Here is a 21,367-nt window from a genome sequence, read left to right as displayed (position 1 = left end):
TACCAGAAGAACATAAAGGCAGAATTTCTCCAATGACTATTAGAATGAAGAATTCTATATTTTACTCTGCCAATGATTCCTGATGTTAAATAATAAATAAATGGCAAATATTAAATGTCACTTTTGTCTGTAGGAAATTCAAAAAGATTACTAGTTAATTACAGCTAAAAATGGATAGAAAAAAAAGACTCTAAAGATGAGCATTCATATTAGTGCTAAATGTGATAAATGGAAAACCATAGTCCTAAAAATAAAGTTTTACCTGGTATTATCAATACAGAGTTTTCTGACCATTTGCTGCTGGTTCCATTACATTCTGCTTGAACATTGAATGTAATTTGATTGTTTAAATCCACTCTGTGAATATCCACTTGCCGAAACAAATTTGAGCTCTTGACCTATTAAAAAAACAGCTTACTGTCATAAAGGGTGCGTAACTCACACATAAAAAAAACAAAGCCAAGCAGCAACACATTTTCTTCACTGAATATGGATAAAGGCCTGGACAACATGTGCAAGTTTATTTTATGTCACAGGGCTGCTGTACATACCTGGCGATAAAACATCTGTAACAAAGCTCTCTCCCCCTGAAGCTATCTAAGTACTGAGGCATGTAATACTGCTTCTCAATGTAGAAAGGGCACATCAAACTATGAGGCTAGTCCCAAGCAATGGATGGGGGGGCAGCCTAATCAGCATTTTAAGGTGACATTTGGGGGGTTACTGTTAATTATAGCCCTTTAACAATGGTTGTTTGATGGACCAAAAATTACATTATTTTGCCCCATATGACAATTCATTTATAAGTATGTGGCTTATTTTATACACAGGAAAAATATTTCTAAATTTTTTGCACTTTACTGACAGCTAAGATGTTTATTTACTCCACCATAGGCAGACAGATGAAAGCCAAGTCTACTATATATATATATATACTATATAGTTATTTGTTACTGGCCTGCTGTACAGTACAGGGGATAATCCATAATCCATAAGTAAACAATGCTTTACATTCCATCCCACGTTTATAATAATGGCAACAGCTTATCCATCTTGATGTCTAAAACTTCCTACAAATATTAACATGTGTCAATTAACACCTATTGATGTGAACACCTAATTTGAAATGAAACAAAAAATATTTGTAGGAAAAATATAGAATTTTCTTCATGAAATAAAACAGCACCGTGTTCCTTGACATGGTGAAGTGGACAATTTTTGATATGGGAGAGGAAAATGATGTACTCTAGACAAGCTTCAGTATGCTGGGTTTCAAAGTGACAGTAGTAACATGATTCCCAGATATAATTGATATAATTTCCAGCACTTATTTTTCTTAAACACAATTTACCATAGGATACAAATAATTTGCAGGAAAACCACAAACTTTTGTAATGCATTAATTAGTATAAGAAATTTACCATTCCAGGCGGTGGCTTTCTGTTTGTTTTAACGTCACTGATAAACGACCATGAACATTTTTGGAAATTAGCTGGCATTTCCCATTCCCAACGCAGAGAAAACATATTTTCAAACCTCAAAGTGACATTATTTGGGGAAGGAAGAAGATCTGTTAAAAAAAAATAACAATCTATTATCTTGTGTTCATAAAATCACTTAGATTTATTTATACAATAAAGTATATATATTAAAGATATCAGTTGCTTTTTGTTTCATTTGAAATCATGGTCCCTGGACAGTTTGTAACATTATGAGCAAGAGCTTTGTTACTTTACTATTTTATGTTTTATCTGATTACACTCCTTCCTTTTATCTGACACTGCCTTCAATAAGTCTGGGAAATATAAGCAAACATTGCATGTGTGTGGGACTGACTATTGCTGAGAATCATTTAGATTCACAGTGTTGCATGTATAAATAGATGCCGCCAGACCCAGAAGCAGGGCTCAGTTAGGTCGTGGGTGGGGATGGAGGCAGAAGGGCTCAACACGCCTGTTACCCGCTTTTGATGTTGCGCTGTCAGCCCGAACCAGCCCGACCCAGGGGTCCCACTGGTTGCAGACCAGCCCGCACATCACTACTGCAAATTAATCAATCCAGACTGATAATTTTAACTGCACTGCATGCTGTTCAACAAAACACAAAGATGCAATTGTATGCATTTTACTGCATTGGACCCAAATCGTTGCATAGCTGCAATACACTGGAATTGGGGTAAAAGTTGCATTGTGGATGAAAAACATAGTGAATTGCATCTGAAATTGCTCTTTACACACTGTACTTGCAGCTGCAAATTACCCCTTTTATCTCAGATAATTGCCAGACAAATCATTCTGTTTGTTTTGTTACATAAAGATGTAAAATGCAAGAATGATCTATTATGATTAGTTTGAATCATCACATTCTCTGATAACAATCTGCATTTACATAGTTACATAGTAGTTATAAAGTTACATTGGGTTGAAAAAAAGACCATCAAGTCCAACCCTTTCCAAATAAACCCAGAACACACATAGATCTGTTCTGAGCTATCTATCTATTCACTCACATACATAAACTACCAACATCAATACTAACTGTAGATATTAGTATCACAATAGCCTTGGATATTATGCTTGTTCAAGAACTCACCCAGGTCCCTTTTAAAGGCATTACCAGAATCTGTCATCACAACATCACTAGGAAGGGCATTCCCCAACCTCACTGCCCTCACTGTGAAAAACCACCTACAATGCTTCAAATGGAAGCTCTGTTATTCAAGGGGGGGGGGGGGGCCTCTGGTGCGTTGATCATTTTTATGGGAAAAAAGAACATCCCCTATCTGCCTATAATCCCCTCTAATGTACTTGTACAGAGTAAACATGTCCCCTCCCAAGCGCTTTTTTTTCCAGAGAAAACAACCCCAACCTCAACAGTCTAACCTCATAGTTTAAATCTTCCATCCCCTTTACCAGTTTAGTTGCAGTCTCTGCACTCTCTCCAGCTCATTAATATCTTTTTTAAAGAGATACTGACACCTGAAATTAAACTGTTTTTTAAATATATTATTATGCTGTCTTTGCATGAGCTTTACCTATATTTTCTCCAATGTTCCTCTATGAGGGGGCTGCCCCCATAGAAAGTACTCCCCAGACACAATGCTCCCATAGAAAGTGCCCTAAATTGACCCCATAGACAGTGCCCCCACCAATTGCCCCATAGACAGCAGCCCCCATATACAGTGTCCCCATAGAAAGTACCCCCCATACACAATGCCCCCATAGAAAGTGCCCCCATGCACAATGCCCCCATAAACAGTGCCTCCAATTGACCCCATAGACAGTGCCCCCAATTCCCCCATAGATAGTACCCCCATACACAGTGCCCCCTATTGCCCTCATAGACAGTACCCCCCATACACAGTGCCCCCATAGACGCTCCTTCTTCCTCTGTGGCTCCTGCTCCTTATGCGGATCCTCATGCGGCAGCGACAGGCAGGCCCTTTTATAAGGTTGCGCCCCGTATATAGTACCCCCATAAACAGTGCCCCCCAAAGACAGTACCCCCAATTGCCCCCATAGAAAGTGCCCCCATTTGACCCCATAGACAGTGCCCCCAATTGACCTCATAGACAGTACCCCAATTACCCCATAGACAGTACCCCCAATTGCCCCATATACAGTGCCCCCAATTGCCCCATACACAGTGCCCCCAATTGACCCCATAGACAGTGCCCCCACCAATTGCCCCATAGACAGTAGCCCCCATACACAGTGCCCCCATAGAAAGTACCCCCATACACAATGCCCCCATAGAAAGTGCCCCCCATACACAATGCCCCCAATTGACCCCATAGACAGTGCCCCCAGTTGCCCCATAGACAGTACCCCTGATACACAGTGCCCCCAATTTCCCCCATACACAGTACCCCCTATACACAGTGCCCCCATAGACAGTACCCCCATACAGTGCCCCCATAGACAGTACCCCCATACACAGTGCCCCCATACACAGTGCCCCCATACACAGTGCCCCCATACACAGTGCCCCCATACACAGTACCCCCATACACAGTACCCCCATACACAGTGCCCCCATAGACGCTCCTTCTTCTTCCTCTGCGGCTCCTGCTCCTTATATGCAGATCCTCGTGCGGCGGCGACAGGCCCTTTTATAAGGTTGCGCCCTGTGCGTACATGTGACGTCAATACGCACAGGGCACAACCTTATAAAAGGGCCTGTCTCTGAAGCACAAGGAGCCGCATAAGGAGCAGGAACCGCACAAGGAGCAGGAGCGCCCGGCTCCAGCCAGTGCATCCTGCTGTCCCGGATACTGTAGTTCAATGAATGTCCCGCATTTCCGTAATATATTATGGAAATGTGTGACATTCATTGAACTATGCGGGACAGCAGGATGTGCTGTAAAAACCGGGACAGTCCCGCGGAAAGCAGGACAGTTGAGGGGTATGGAGAAGTGGGGATCCTGGGTAGTGATGAGCGAATCTGTCCCGTTTCGCTTCGCCGGAAAATTTGCGAAATGGCGAAAATGTTGCACGTCAAAAAAAATTGTTGCCCGTGGCTATTCTTTCGTCGCCCGAGGCTATTATTTTGTCACCCGCGACTATTCTTTAGATGTGGGCGACAATTTTTGGACGTGCGGCAAATTTTTTCATCCATTTTGCGAAACAATCTGCCAATGGCGAAACACAGAAATTTGCAGCGAATCCATGCCTGGCGAAACATTTCGCCCATCACTAATCCTGGGTAATGCTGGTCCTATACAAATGGCAGGAACATTGCAGGTGGGGCAGATACCTAACAGATACAAACAGCATCATCCAGCTTTGCTCCTAGGATTATCACCTTACTTATTGAGATACATAGCTTGATACACTGAATTCAATGGTATTATTCCCAAGTTATATTTCATCACTCTCTTGATCTGTATGTGGGCAGAAGTAGTGAATTTGACCCACATGGGGGAAAAAGGAACCGAAGCCCTGGAAGTTTCCAATCATTTGCTAAAGTATGTCACTGAACCACAAATGTCTTGGCAAAGCAAAAGATGTAATTAAAAACAAATGGTTTTATACTTTCCTTCCTTATAAGTTTCCTTCCTCTTTCACTGGGTGGTGTACAATAACTAAGACATAGAGAAACAGCATACAATAGGGGTTATCTAAAAAATAGTCTTATTTATGATTGGAAAATGTACTTTATAATTTTAAAGTGTAAAGGGATAAGCATTTGTATTTTATTGCAAAGAATGATTTTTTAAGTAAGAAAATATCCTTGGCTGCCTTCACTTCCTGTTGTGCAGCTTAATGTTCTGCTCCTGACCTCCTGATGTGCAGTTCATCTTTGACTTCTATTAAACCAAATCTACTTTCAAAGTAGCCTTTATTCAGAGATGTGCTTGCACTGTATGTCTCATATAACATCACAGCGAGGGGGAACTGCTCCCAGTGCAAGAGCTACAAAACACACACACATATAAGCAAACATTACCATTACCAGAATTCTGTTTCTTACAATACACGGAAGTCACTGTTCTCCCATGTTTGAGCAAACAGTCTAACTAGTTTCATGATAAGTGACCACTAGGGGCACTGCTTTGCGTGACAATTTTAGAGCAAGTGGTATAACTTTTTTCTTTTCTGTAATAAATATGCAGATAGGTTAGATACATTTGTATGATAAAATAAAGTTACAATCCCTATTTATAAGCACAGTATATCTTCAGTGTTTGACAAGGCAGATTAACATTTTTGTTTTTTTCATATTGCCATACCAGCAGGTCAGGAGATTATAGACTGGCTGTCCTGGACAGGGTACCTGCTTGTTAAAGGAACAGTAACAACAACAAAAAAATTAAAATTTACCAAAGTAATTCAAATATTAAGTACTGTGTCACTGCACTGGTAAAAGTTGTGTGTTGACTTCAGAAAGAATACTATATTTAAAAAAAAAAAAAAAAAATCTGCTGTGTAACCATGGGGCAGCCAGCCATGTAACCATGGGGTAGCATTTTCTTGGCCTGCAGATAAGTGCAGAATCCAAAAAGCTTCTTGATGTGCCTGCACCTGGAGCCATGGCATTGGCCAGAGTTCAGGCACATGAAGTGGATTTCAATGAAGAAATACATACTCAAGCAGTTTTGTGCTGAAATCCTCTCTGTGTGCTTGCACTCAGCCCAACCAATGGCTCCTGGTGCAGGCACATCAAAAAGCTTTTCGGAGAATAGGGTAATTTATCCACAGGACAAGAATCTGCCACATCTGGCAGTAGCCTAAATGGCACAAGCTACATAGCAGATAACAGATACACTCTGTAAAACACTATTGTATTCTACATAGCTTTTCTGTTATCTGCTTTGCCTTTTTTCTCCAGCTTGAATGGCTGTCACTGTGGCTATACAACAGTTAATTTATACATTTATATAAACTTTATTAGTCGTTCTGAAGCAAACACACCAGTTTTACATAGTATATTATATTATAATTATTTTAAAACACTTTCATTTTTTGGTGTTATTGTTCCTTCAAAAAATTATTAGAAAACATGACATAGTAAGGTGCATGTGCTACATCTTTAGCATCTATAGTATGCATGTGGTCTAGGACAACCAGGTCTTTCAGCTCCTGGCTTCCGGACATGGCACCACAGTCAGCATCGATAAAGCTGCAATCCAAAAGCAACAGGAACAGGAGAACAGATTATATTAATAAATCCAGTGACTTGGATTACATTGGGGTCAGCAACAAGATACCACCCATGTGATATTTATATTTTCCTTGTCACTTAATGCTATTTTCACAAAATATAATTTTCATGTATGTAGATCTTTATATAAACAGCTTTTGAAAGTTTTAAGAATAAGTAAATAGGACAGTGTAATAAAAAAAAACAACACATTAAACTGCCGCAATCAGTGTTCAGTTTTTGGTGTAAAGTTTTCAGCTTTACCCTTCTTCAGGGTCTGGAAGAAGATGATTATTCAATATAGCACTTAGGCTTTGGTATCACAAAAAATTAGATAGCAAAGCAGGTTGGGTCCACTATAAACCCCCATCACGTAGATAGTAATTTTGTGGTGTATATTCAACAACTGAGATACAAGGTTAGAGATAGTGTAAAGTAGAAGTAAGAGATGCTAAAGCCCCATAAAGGGGCAACAGAAATGTATGCTCCCGGTAGCAAATAATTACATTATTGCACATGTATCTATCTATAAATAAATACTATGTTTTTTTTTTATTTAGCACCAGCATATTTCAGAGTTCTCTTAGTCCCAAGGAATCTTAAAGAGATACTGACACCAGAAATGAAACCTTATTTACATCTATCATAACATTGTCTTTGCATGATATTTATAATTTTGCCAAAAAATTATTTGCCCAATGCTTTTACATTACCTATCTGATTCACCAAATTCCTCTATAAAAGGGCTGCCATATTTGTGCAGCAGTAGGCTGTTAGCATTAGAAGCTATAACTGGCAGGCTGAGAAGGGACAGTCAGGTTGGCAAAACAATCGGGTTTAGAAATTTCAAGTAACAATTACTTACAAAAGCAGCCCTATCATTCATATTTTAAAAAGTATTTTTTTTTGTGTCAGTATCAATGCAAGGTCACATTCACACAAACTAGTGCCAGTTTTATCAGCAGCCAGTTAACCTGTGTGTGTGATTTTGTAGTGTGGGAGGAAACAGGAGTACATAAAAGTAAACCACACAAGCAAAGGGAGAACATACAAACTCTTTATTATAGACTCCAGAACACTTTCTACATGAAGAAACATGTTTTATTCTAGACCAACGCAGAATTGTGCCACAAGTAGTAAAAATGTTTAAGAAGCAGAAAAAAAACAAATTGCTGCTAAATGTCTGCACTGTAAGAATGTAGCATAGGTTTGTAGTTCAGGAGGATACTGTTATGTCTGTGATGCATTTGGCTGAATAACCACAGTAAAAGGTTACCGATTAAGTACAAAGTGCACTAATCAGATAAAAATCATGATATGAACATAAAATGCACAGCTTCCCCACCCCCATATTTCATGCCCACAAGCATGGTGTCATACGTCATTACTGATCATACACTGCTAGCCTGCTATTGCCTTTTTTTATATTTACCTATGAGTAATAAGTAAAATATGCAACCAGGAAATGTTTTCAAAACTACTGAATGTCCTTAGAATTTACTATCCATTGCATTGATATAATCATATTTAGCATTGCACAACTTTACAAGTTTTATGGCAAGGTTAAAAGTTTCATGCCATGGAGTCTAGATGTTATTCATACAGACTGAAGTTTCAACTTTGTATGAAAACACAAGTAGAAATTGTTTATGCTGCTTATATTGCATGACTTGCCCACATTGATCGATGTGTTGCTTCAACTAAGGATTAGAGTCGGGGGCCATTTACTAATGGTCACAAAAATTGTGATCAACTATGGGGCTGATTCATCAAAGTACGAGTTTGAATCTTGAATTGGGTAAAATTCGGATTACATACGATAATTTCTGATGATCGCAAATATCACAAAAATGCTTATGAAAAAATCGTATTAGTCACGATAATATCGTATTGGAAAAAGTCACAAAATTTTAGTATCCAAACGATCGTAAACGTCAGGAAAACCTTTCTGACTTTGATCCTTCTGTGCATGATTTTGAAAGCCTCCCATAGGACTCAATGGCACTGTGCAGCTCCAACCTGGCCCAAGGAAAGTCACCATACTGATGCTTGAATGAATCTGAAACTTTCGTACTTGGTGCGACAATACAATTTTGTTGCACAAATTTTGTAGCAAATTATGAAAAAGAAAATAAGCACAGTACGAAAACATACGAATTTGTTGTATTTGGAGCGATCGTACTTTAATAAATAGGCCCCTAAGTGTTAATACTGCTAAATATCCGAATTTGCAAGTGAAAACTTGTTGCATTCATGTAGAAGTCAATGGCAGATGTCCCTTCAAATCTCTGCAGGATCCTTCTATGATTTGAAACTTTAGAGGTTTTTGGATTTTTGACGCTGGTTGTTGTATGACAATTAGAAAAAATAGAGTTTTCGGTGTGCCAATTTGAAAAAGTCGCAGTTTCACGACTTTTCTGCAACATTTTCCTGCACATACTTTTTCAGTTCAGACTTTTTAGTAAATGTCAGACATTCCTAGAAATTATTTTTTTTTTAATTTTTGAAAAGAAAATAATAAGAAAAGTTAGAGTTTTAGTAAATCTGCACCTTAGTTTAAAGCATTTTGAGTTTTGCATTTTCATTCTTATCATACTTTCAGATACATGTTATTATAGATCATTGCTTAGGAGTACCGTATATACTCGAGTATAAGCCGAGTTTTCCAGCACTCAAAATGTACTAAAAATGGAATCCTTGGCTTATACTCGAGTCAAGTAGTACTGGCGCATCAGGCACATAATGCAGGCATGTCGAACTGTAGAACTTGCAGTATCATTCCTGTTACTTACACACTTTTTGTGAGTGTCCTTTTATTAAATAATTTGATTATTGAAACTTAGCAGTAGCGGCTGCATTTCCCACCCTAGACTTATACTCGAGTCAATAAGTTTTTCCAGTTTTCTTAGGTAAAATTAGGTACCTCCGCTTATATTCGGATCGGCTTATACTCGAGTATATACGGTACATTTGCTATATTAGATTAAGCTTGGCCCTTTAAGGAGGGGGCCTCCGCATAGCTCTACTAAACAGTTTGTTTTTATATTTATTTGTTTATTTCAGTTAGTATCCAATACTGAAGTTTAACCTGTGAGTAATTTTGTTGGACTGACACCTCGATCCTTACATTGGTTTCTTTAATAACGCTGTGCATTTATTTAAAGAAAAACTATACCCCCGGAATAAATACGTAACCAACAGAGAGTTTATAATATATTAAGAAATCTATAAAATATCTTACCAAACTGGAATATATATATCAGTAAATATTGCCCTTTTACATCTTTTCCCTTGAGCCACCATTTAGTGATGGGCTGTGTGCTCCCTTAGAGATCACATGACCAGAAATAATGCAGCTCTGACTGTAACAGGAAGTAGTGTGAGAGGAAAAGACAGAACTTTGGTCATTAATTGGCTGATGTGACCTAACATGTATATGTGCCCTAGGTTTGCACAGTGAATCATACATAAAAAAGTATATTTTATGATAAATGGTTTATTTAGATGAAGCAGGGTTTTACTTATGAACTGTTTTATGCAATATATTATTATAGAGACCTACATTGTTTGGGGGTATAGATTTCCTTTAAGGGAAGGGTGCCACCACTTGCATTGTCCTGCAATTTATAGTATTGTAATGCCTTTCCCCTGGGCCCCCATTACTCTTACCCATAGGCCTCTAGCTCCCAGCGCTCCAACATTAAATGTGAAAGGAGGGGATTCATAAGGGAGATTGCAAGCAATATGGGCCGAAATAGACAGTTACCCAAGAAGGAGCAATAATTATATGGTACTTACCAGGCCCCCACCCATGGCTGCAGGGTCTACTGCCTTCTAATTATGCCCTTGGTATCACATATGAACCAACTCTTCACTTACAGTATTTTAGGTTTTGACAGCTGGCTTCATATAATATCCAATAACAGTGTCAAAGCTGAGCCAGACAGGTCTGTCAGGCAAACGTGTCACAAATATTTTTTTGATGTATCAATTTGTCACGCTGGCTTTTCCAGACAAAACTAGCAATTTAAACTTGCCCAAATATGTGCCATTAAATCCAGCAAAACTAGCTTGCACTGGCCCCAGTAATAACTGGAAAAACAAAAGCAACAGGGCAAGCTAGACACTGTCTAAGAATAATGCCCAACCTGACAGTGAGAAAAGGAACTAATTTGGCAAGTACTGCAGGTCATCAAGCAGTTATGAGCTGAAAGGGCACTATTATCATTACACACAAGTGTATTATGGCACTGATGGGACATACCCACAGCTGTTCCCACTGATACTCTCAGAAGTGAGTTGCAACAATGCCAAGAATTTTATCCTTTCTCAGGAAATGTAGCAACCAAACCGTACTATGGCACACTAGCATAAAGGGGTCTGTGTAAAATGTATAAAGAAAATGTAGGATTCTTAATTAATCAGATATAAATGAGTGTAGGACTGGCCAGACCGGGAATGACTTTGATGTAGTTGGCCAGCTTGCAGTATATTAAAATATATGTACAAACAATCCCTGTTTTGTTTAAAGGGGATGGCATATCTCGGTAGCTTAATGCACAGAATGTCTTAATGCCATATATATATATATATATATATATATATATATATATATATATATATATATATATATATTGATAATAGGTAAGTGCAGAGGTTGACTTGTTTCTGTTGTTCAGACAGCATCATTGTGCCCTTGCCTAATGGTTTAAAATTTAGTGGTGAGCACTTTTTTGCACTCATTTTTTGTTATAGTTTATACAGGAGCAGTGGTCAGCTCAATGTTGTAGCTCCCACCATTCCTAGCTACTGTCTCAACAGTGACCAATAAAAAGGGAAAACATTTGGGAGTTTTAACCTTAAAAGCAAACAAGTTGCAGGTAAAACTGAGCCCCTGTGTAAAATGTATAATGAAGCAGCAGAATTCTTAATGAACCAGAGCAGGGATGACTGACGTAGTTGGCCAGCTTGAATATATTGCAATATATGGACAAACAATTCCTGTTTTGCTTAAAGGGAAGGGCATCCCTGGTAGCTTAATGCACAGAATGTTTTCATGTCCTATATATATATATATATTGATAATGGGAGGTTGCAGAGCATTTCTTGTTTCTCTTTATGCTATAGCATAGTTTTTTTTGCACAGTGAATTAAGATGTAATTCTAAGCAACTATAATATATACAGCACGGGTCCTGAACCTTTCTTACTCATGAGCCACAGTCAAATATAAAATGATTTGGAGAGCAACACAAGCATCATAAAAGTTAATGGAGGTGCCAAATAAGGGCTAAGATTGGCTATTAGGTAGCCTCTATGCACACTATTAGCTTACAGGAGGCTTTATGTGGTAGTAAATGTGTTTTTTTTATTCAACTAGAACTTGCCACAAAGTCAGAAATTTAAAAATAACTACCTGGTTTGGGGGTACTGAGAGCAACATCCAAGGGATTGGTGAGCAACATGTTGCCCCTGAGCCACTGGTTGGCGGTCACTGATATACAGTTTCAATTGTTATTTGTAACTAAATGTATTTGTAAGTATAATTGCTATTAAAACCAGTATCTGTCAGTCTGTTTACATTCTCTGCTCTCCTGGCTCTGACTGAAACAATGTTGCAAGCTAATTACATTTATATATCTTTAAAAAGCATCAGAAATGTGTAATTGATGCAAATAGGCAGCATACAACTCAGACAAAGATAATCAGGTTTCCAGAAGCTGACTTGAGCTTAAGGGCAGTGTCACACGGGGAGATTAGTCGGTGCACGACAAATCTTCATTGTCTTAGCGACTAATCTCCCTGCAATGCCATCCCACCGGCTAGAATGTAAATCGCCGGTGGGATGGCATACGCGGCGCCGAAATCGCCGAAGTTTCCTCTCAATGCAACTTCCGCGACTTCGGCAAATCACGGTGCCGCGCATGCCATCCCACTGGCGACTTACATTCTAGCTGGTGGGATGGCATTGCGGGGAGATTAGTCGCCCACGTCAACGGAGTTTTGTTAAATGTTAAAAGAATAGTAACACAAAAAAAAGAAACTGTATCAAAGTAATTAAAATATAATGTACTGTTGCCTTGCACTGGAAAAAGTTGTGTGTTTGCTTCTGAAACACTACTATAGTTTATATAAACAAAACTGCTGTGTAGCCATGGGGGCAGCCATTCACATTGAAATGGGATAAATGGCACAGGTTATTTAGCAGATAACAGATAAGCTCTGTAAAAAAACATTATATTCTACAGAATGTATATATTATCTGTAATGCAACCTATGCTTTTTCTCCTTTTTCTAGCCTGAATAGCTGCCACCATGGCTACCCAGTATTTATATAAACTATATATACTTTCTGGCAACTTACACATTAATTAATTAGTCAAATAGATGCTGACATTTCTGTAACATCTTGCAAGTTACATCATTAATATGACTTTTTTTTTATCCCAGACACCAGCATCTGGCTCTTGGAAGCATACCAGTACATTGTTATGTAACATAGGCCAACATAAAAAAAATAGAGAAATGTGAATAAAAATACCCTTGTTTTTATGCTTTTATGTATAGATGTGTTTACATGTACATTATATTTCAAAGAAGTTTACAAATATGGGTACACTGATGGCAAATTATTTGGGTAAATATCATTTAAACTTTCTACTTTGTAGAATATAAACTTCAATATTTTTCCTTATTACAATTGCTACTATTTTCACTCCTGCTCTGACTCTCCCTCTGTGCACAATTTGCACTGCTCACTTGCAGGGCTGTTGCTCAGTGTAGATTATACACTGGCACCTCTCTCCTGGGCAGCGCATCACATTTGTAGCAGAGGCACTTGACTCCTGTGCTGTAGTTTTTGGGGTCATAGTTACACAGTTAATTTAAGTAAATAACCATGTCAATCAAGTTCAATGAGCATGAGTGGCCCTTAGAAAGGGCAAAGAACTCTCCTATGGCATATAGTGCAGGTTATTAAATATCTTCAGTGGGCACTTTAAACTTACATATAATAATATATAACATAATTCACAAACACTACATATAAAACACAATGCTGGGCCATTTTTTTTTACATATGTGACTTCTCCTTATTTATTGAGGCTTGATACACTAATGATATTTGTTTTTATAAACACGCAAGCAGAAACTGCTTTGGTAATATGTTCATTAACCGCATTTTGCCAGGCAACCCATATCTACAGTGGGTAGGCAGTTAAAGTGCATAAGAGGAAAAAGTAAGGTATGAATATTTGCTGAAATGCATTATAGCATGTGAAAGTGAATGAATCAGTGAAACAGGATACACACAGTATTTATCAACAGGTAATATAGCAGACAGCAAAACTAACAAGTACAAACATGCAAACACCCTGTATACATATACTGATATATGGTTTATATGCATGTTCAGTAAAACACATTCACCTGCAGGCACCTATTGGTTTCTCCTTTTCCAGCTTTTGTATTTTTTGGACAGAGGCAGCATGCACAAGAGATGGGTGGCAGAGGTACAGGATGCTGTGATGCTCCTAAACCAATATGGCAACTTGCTGGCACTCCTTGTGATATCAGTGGGTGGGCCAAAGTTGTAATTGGTCACTGGTGGCGGGAGGGAGCTGGAAAATCTACACTAGGCAAATTTGAAACTGGGCAGTAACCCATAGCAACCAATCAATTATTTTATTTTTTTTTAGCTAGATGCAGACATCTGCTTGGTTGATGCCCAGAAGCAATTCTTTCCAGTGTTTATAAATGATCCCCATCTGTCCTTTTAAGGAAAGGAGTCTGCTGTGTGTGCATGTTTGTTGAACATTAATCTGTTTATTCAATAAGAATATTTTGTTCATCAAATATTTTAATCATAATGCTGATTATTATTTTTACATGCAGGGCCCTAAAATGCGAGCCAGATTGTGGAGATCATTTAGAGACCTGCACAGAATGACTGGCCTATTTAGGCTAAAATACAGTCAACCCTTTTGGCACGCAACTCACATTATAAGATGAAGAAAGTGGTTCTGGGAAACAGCTATAAGTATTTATTGGTCTATTTTATATCAAAAGTCAATTCCACCCTCTAGGTGTTTTGCCGATAAATGGGTAATTACCACATGGGGACATCCCAAAATATATTTACTGGTCTCCTGCTTGAAATAAAACACCTAATTGGCTACTATTACTTATTAGAAGTCTAGTAAAGTTGCATAGAAACTGGCTTAATAAATAAAGTTTGGTAAAATTGAATTATGCTAATATCTATGCAAACTGACTAGTTTTAAATCAATTTCTTTATAAATACAGGTAACTGTAGTTTGAGTGTACACACTTAAATAAATAGGACAGTTACATGGGAAACGTACAATAAAAGTGGAAGCTTGACATGAGTTCTGTCCAGTGTGGCGACTAATCTTCCCGTGTGCCACTGCCCTAATAGTCCAAATAAGACTTGTGACTGATGTTGAGAGTTATAGTTTAAGTGATGTAATTATATAATGCACAATGTAAATGGATTATAATATATTTACTTGTTTACATGTAAAATTGTGTGGAATTGAGGGGCCCATCCAGTAGTGGCTGATGTTCATTGGTTTTAAGGGTTAGGATTTTTAATTAAGCGGCAGAATTGGATAATAAAGAATGATATTTTTACTTTATTTCATATCTACTTATGTGCCTTATTGCCATTATGTAACAAACAGTAAGTGCTTATATTAATTTTGGGATGCCCTAACTTCTTGGCAATATATGTTTCTTTATCTTTATGATACCTTGTTTGTGAGATGTTTTTCAGTTTTAATAACCTACCTAGATGTAACAACAACTGGCATTTATACTTTTGTGAAAAAAGCAGACAAAATATCAATGAGCAATATACACCTGTTTTTGGGCCTGATCTCTTTTACAAATGAATTTATTATAGTCTGTATACTAGAACACATATTTAGAAGGAGAATGCATATGTGAGGTTAGCTCAGAACAACACAACTGAACTATACAGCATGAATCTCTAAGAGAAACCTTCATTTTGTTTTAAGGCCTCGGCATGAAATATGCACTAACCTGAATTATATCTGTTTATGCAAGCAGGCATCACAAGAGTTTGCCTTGGTGTTTTAAGGTACAGATCCAGTGAGAGAAATTAACAAAATGCCCATACAAGTACATAAATATATATATTAAAAACAAATATAATAATATATAACTTATTGCATGGATTGTTTAAGATTAAGTCATTAATAGATGAAATAGATGAAAAACAGATAATGATCTCAGAGCAATTACATGAAGAGATTCTTCTGCAGAGCAGACGGCTGACCGACTCTAGTCATGGCTGGCGCTGCCTTAGTTCTGACATGTCACTGTACTTGTTTCAAGTATGTCATGTTCATTATCTATCAGTATTCAGGGAGTTTTTCTCTTTGCGAGAGTGTACCATCATTAATATTTCAAACATGTTTGTTTATTAAATTAAGTGGATGCCAAATTACCCCCATATTCTCGATGAAGGATGCCTAAATGGTGGCGTATACAAGGTATAAAAGTGTCACTGGCCAGTGATACACATTTACTAATTGCTTGTTTACACTGGAAATAAAAGTAATTTTCCTTCAAACTACATTCTTTTTGCCAAACAATATGTCTATTTATTTAAAGTGGGATCTACCATTTTTGCTTCATGAAAGAAATATATATTTATTCAAATTATTGAATTTAAAGGTTTTAAAAGCTATTTGTGAATATAATTGTAATTAAAAGCAGTATTAATATATCTGCTCTCTGGCTCTGACTCTTGAAACAATGTAGCAAATGACAGTTGTCCTCCAGGTTGGTTTAGCAGCTGCTTCTGTTGTTTCAAGAGCCAGAACCATCAGTACAAGGAATAATAGATATTGTTTTCAGCTGCACTTACATTTTCGCATAACTTAAAAAAACACAGAAAATGTGTAATTAATGGACATTGGAAAGCTGCTTCGAATTTTCTTTTCTTTTCTTTTATTATGCAAAAAACAGGGTTAGGTTTAAGCAGATAAATTTCAGTTTGTAATATTTTTTTTATATTTTTACTGCAGAAGATGCCCATTAGGCACCTCCAGGATGGTATATTGCATTATTCTCTGGGAAATGACATTACAAAACCTGGAGTGAAAAGACATTGCTAGGGTGATACTTGCAGGGTTTTTATCCCACAATTCCCTCCCCTGAGAAATATGTAGCCTTATGCAGACTGACTGGATAGTCTCCGTATACTCATTAAACCTGGTCAGAACTGCTGCCCAAAAAAATAGACACATTTTAGGGCCACTTGCCATTTGGATTAACTACATTAATAGTGAAAAATGGCAGTCCTCTTGGGTTTGTGCCACTTACTATGTAATATTCAGTGCCCACATATAGGGCACCTGTTTTGCCAGTCTATAAATACGCAAATTGACTGTAAACTAGGTCAGGTGAGCTGGCTGTGCTGTGTGTCTAATAAAGTCTCACTATACTCATATAAATATGCCCCCCATGACTGAAACATACAGGGGTAAAAGAAGGGGCCCATGAACATACTGCTTTAGTAGGAGATGTTATCATTTTGCTGTATTTTCTCTGGAGTAAATAAAGTATAAAACTACTTACCTCCAGTGACAGAAAATGGTCCTGTACAGCACAGCACTGAGAACAGGCACAGTAAGGCTGAAAAGATATTATTTTGCTTTCTCTCCATTCCTTTAGTCACACTGCCCATGCTTGAGAGGAATGCCAGGCAAGGTGCTGCTGATATACTGGCACTGTCACATCCCAAGCAAGCACTCAGACAGGGCTCCTATCCTACAGCAAAGTAGACGGACATGAGTTCTGCTCTGCACGGCAACTCTCCATTTCCCAGAATATGCTGTCACACACCCTTTTCATCATCCCACACAGTAACCTCCCACACAACTCTAACTCCACCTTCTATAAAGGAATATTTCCCTTCTTTTCTCCCCTGTGTAAGTGTCACAGTTCTTTCCTCCGTGTTATAGGTACAAGAAAAAAGCATATGAATATATAAATAAAAGTAATTAAAGACTACATGATGGCAAAAACTCTCCATTATCATTTACTTTATAGTTTTGTGCATTCCTTCAGTTTAAGCCAAATTTGATTTATGACAAAGCCTGTGAAATCATGTACAATACCCTCAGATTAGTCTATGCTTTCCTTTAAAGTGCCCTAGTGAGTTCTCCTCTTTTAATCAGCTGATCCTGCTACGTTTGTCAGAAGTCAGAACCAGGAATCCAGAGACTATAAACAGACATTACTTTTAATAGCAATTATATTTAATAATAACTTTTAAGACACTACTCCCCTAGCTCCCTTGGACCGAATTGGCAGCTAATCGGCCCATGTATAGGCAGAACAGAGCGACCTGGCCGACCGATATCTGGCCTGAAATTGCACAGATCTCGATCGGCCAGGTTAGAAAATCCAGTCGGATCGGGGACCGCATTGGCTCGTTGATGTGGTCCCCGAACCGACTGCCCCATAACCACAAATGTAATCCGATCGTTTGGCCCCAGGGCCAAACGATCAGATTATTTTTTTTTTAAGTTACTTGCTACCCGATATCACCCACCCGTAGGTGGGGATATCGGGTGAAGATCCGCTCGCTTGGCGACATCGCCAAGCGAGCGGATCTTATAGTGTATGGGCACGTGCAGTGGTGATAGGCAGATAATGATGATGATGTTGGCGGCCCCTGTGTCACCAACGAATCTACCTTAGACAGTGTTTTGCTCATACCTTACAGGCATTTGGACCTACTACAACAATGAGGACACCCTTTTTCTACCACTGATGGCTGCTTTAATTTGATCATTATGCTGATTATTGCAAAAACTGCAAATCCCATGATGCACTGTGAAGCATTTACCAGAATAAGGCCAGAAGAAGCAGCTATAACTCCTAAGATGCTAATCTTTTTTTTAAAAGATTGTTACAATTTGCCTAGGACCAATTTCTTTATATTATTTTTATTGATGCTTTAAAACAAACATTGTGACTAAGTTGTCATTTGCCAGTTTATATTTACTGTATCTTTACAGTATATTGGTTACTTACAAAATGATAAATAAAAATACAATTTGCAGACATAAATCGGTAGGTATCACACATGTAATGGAGGTAGGTGCATTTCCGAATATTGCCGGTCCCAACTTGTCATTTCTAAAGGGGCTAAAAGAGATCTGAAAAGATATCTATTATGACACTACCAAACGATCGTCCACTAATTATCTGATTTTAAAATATGTAGTGTATTAGAAGCATCGAAAGATTGATTGTTGCTTATTATTGTCTAATGTATCAGTAAAACTTTTCCACACCTCAAAGAAGTGTTTTGCATGTTTTTCTTTCTGGAAGGAGGCTTCCAGTCACTCCATATGAAACAGATTAAATGAAGCTATTGTTTCTTAAATCACATAATTGGTAATTGTGCACAATCTTGTTGTGGCCTTTCATCAATGCCATCTGCAGTAAGGGTACAGTTCCCATGATGCTCTGTAAGGTGTTCACTCACAGGAAGGTGACATTTGTAGCTATAATTTCAAGGTGTTTGTTTGGGGGTCACAGTGGAACACAAGTGAGCTTATTAGATAATGTGAAATATTATTATATATGTAAAATTAAATAGACAATTGTAAGATATAATGATGTTTTATGAAATTTAAAGATCCAAAGCTACAAGTCATCAGATTTAACAAAGTGACTCTCAATTGCCCTGCACCTATACATGTTGAGGTGGGGGCCCCTTTCCCCTGAGCCCCCTAGCAAGCCTAGGGTCTGCACCTCCTGCTGTAATGCCACTGATATGAGAACATCTCTCTTTCAGGGTAAGCAGTTGAACTTTTGATGCAGCATCCCATGCTAGAGATCCTGCTGTATCCACCATGAAGCAAACAGACACCTGGGGATGATATTTGCAGTTTACATGCTTACATGTAAACATGTATGCTTTTACATGTATGCTTTTACATGTATGCTTTTGCTTGGAAAAATCTAAGTCATGTCATTTATACGCCCATCATACCCAGAAACAGCAATGGTAGGTAATATTGGACTGGAAGGAGACAATTCTGCTTGCTGGCTCTTTAAACTGTTTCAGTTTGTAAGTAAGTTGATATATTTCTCAACACCAGTGGAATGTCAACAATGTATGAAATAGTTGTAACACTTGACTTAGTAAAGCACAGGGAGCATGCTCAGAAGTTCAAAAAAACAAGGAATGGGAACTCCAGCTTCCAAACCAAAATTTGTTAAAGAGCCCCTCACAACACAGAAACCCCTAATATACCTATCACTGCAATCTATTCCTTCAAACAGTATGAATACATACCATTTTTATATGCTGAAATCCAGCTGCAAACCATTTCTTCTCTTTTTGCATCATTTGAAATGCTGGCAGGGGAAGAGGGACTAAAACATTGCTGCTAAAACATGTTACAGATTGTAACAAGCTTCTCCACAGCTTACAGACAGTGTGCAGGAACAACATAACCCACAATGCATTGCACTGTGCTGTTTCTTTCCTTATTGACATCATGTGTGCAGGGTACTGTTGGATTTGGAGGATGCAGGCTGAAGGCAGGCTGAAAACAGTCTTTTTTTTTTTGTGTCAAAGTAGTCAGCGAGATCAGCAGGAGAACAGGGGGCCAGGCTTAGGTAACTGTTCCAAACCAAATTATTACATAAAAAATCATGAAAAGGCTGCATATATTTTAACTGAGGTATATTGCAAAGTTGTTTGAAGTTATGTTTAGGCTGAGTTTGGGTAGAGTTCCCCTTTCAGAAATAAATGTCCGATTTTAAAGGAGAATGAACCCCTATTGAATATAATGAATGTACAGAACTTAATGCAACAGACCACTGGTCAAGGGAAAGGTCATTTGCTTTCTCTACTAATGTTAGGAGCTGAATTGTCAGATATGCAGGTAGTAACAAAAGCTTTCTACAGTACCTCACAATTCAGCATTAACTTTTGACGATGTTTGGGCTTTTTTAAAGTCGTCAGATAAAAATTTTCTATCCTGTCTGATCGTTGAGATGGCTGATATCCAAGGCTTTTACCAAATAGCGCACAAAACCTTGTTTTCTATATGGCCACCATAAAGGTTCTGAAGCTGATGTTCCAGGGCTAATTATCATTTCTGTTGTTCTTCACACAAACAGAGCAAAGCATGTTACGACTGAACAACATTCTGCAGCAAGTTCACACCATGAGCAGTGTTGTCACTTTATATTCACTCAGTTGGATGCAGCGCAGATATCTGCCCTCCGGCATTGTGTCACTGAAACAGAAACATTTCTTTAAAAGCACACTGACACCGCTAACACATACAGTATACAAAGGGACAGTACCTTCACCTATTTTTCTAATGTATAACTTTCCAAGCATTAAGCTGCCTTTCTTTAATCTGCAAGTAATTTTTTTTAAACCATACACACTCTTTGAGTTACAGAATTTTAGAGGCTTGCATTAGCAACATTAGTGCTAAAACTCTATGTAACAAGTTGTTCATGATCTGCTTATAATATTACCTGTGGCTGGCAGCTAAGGAAAGTGCCCACAGCTTACAATTCCAACTTCAAATTGTAGAGAAATAAAGAGCATTTGCTTAGCTACCAACTCTTTACATAATATTTCTATCCTGTTTTCTTGCAGTTACAATGTGCTACACTCTGCTGTGTTTAATGCTCCT

At 38.1% G+C, this 21,367-nt stretch overlaps 1 protein-coding gene across 1 annotated transcript in view; it reads right to left on the bottom strand.

Moving 5' to 3' along the window:
• Nucleotides 1-17,530, bottom strand: part of il13ra1 (interleukin 13 receptor subunit alpha 1) — a 34,359-nt gene extending 16,829 nt beyond the window's left edge. The window contains exons 1-3 of the mRNA XM_004916929.4: nucleotides 17,268-17,530; nucleotides 1,422-1,570; nucleotides 263-398 (exon numbers count right to left, since the gene is read on the bottom strand). Of these exons, the coding sequence (XP_004916986.2) occupies nucleotides 263-398; nucleotides 1,422-1,570; nucleotides 17,268-17,376 (394 nt within the window). The 5' untranslated portion in view covers nucleotides 17,377-17,530. The remainder of the gene's footprint in view (nucleotides 1-262; nucleotides 399-1,421; nucleotides 1,571-17,267) is intronic.
• Nucleotides 17,531-21,367: the final 3,837 nt, after the last annotated feature.

Source organism: Xenopus tropicalis, chromosome 8 (genome assembly GCF_000004195.4).
Source record: "Xenopus tropicalis strain Nigerian chromosome 8, UCB_Xtro_10.0, whole genome shotgun sequence".
Taxonomy (NCBI): domain Eukaryota; kingdom Metazoa; phylum Chordata; class Amphibia; order Anura; family Pipidae; genus Xenopus; species Xenopus tropicalis.
Note: the sequence above shows the minus strand (reverse complement) of the source record. Positions and strands in the feature narration are given on the sequence as shown.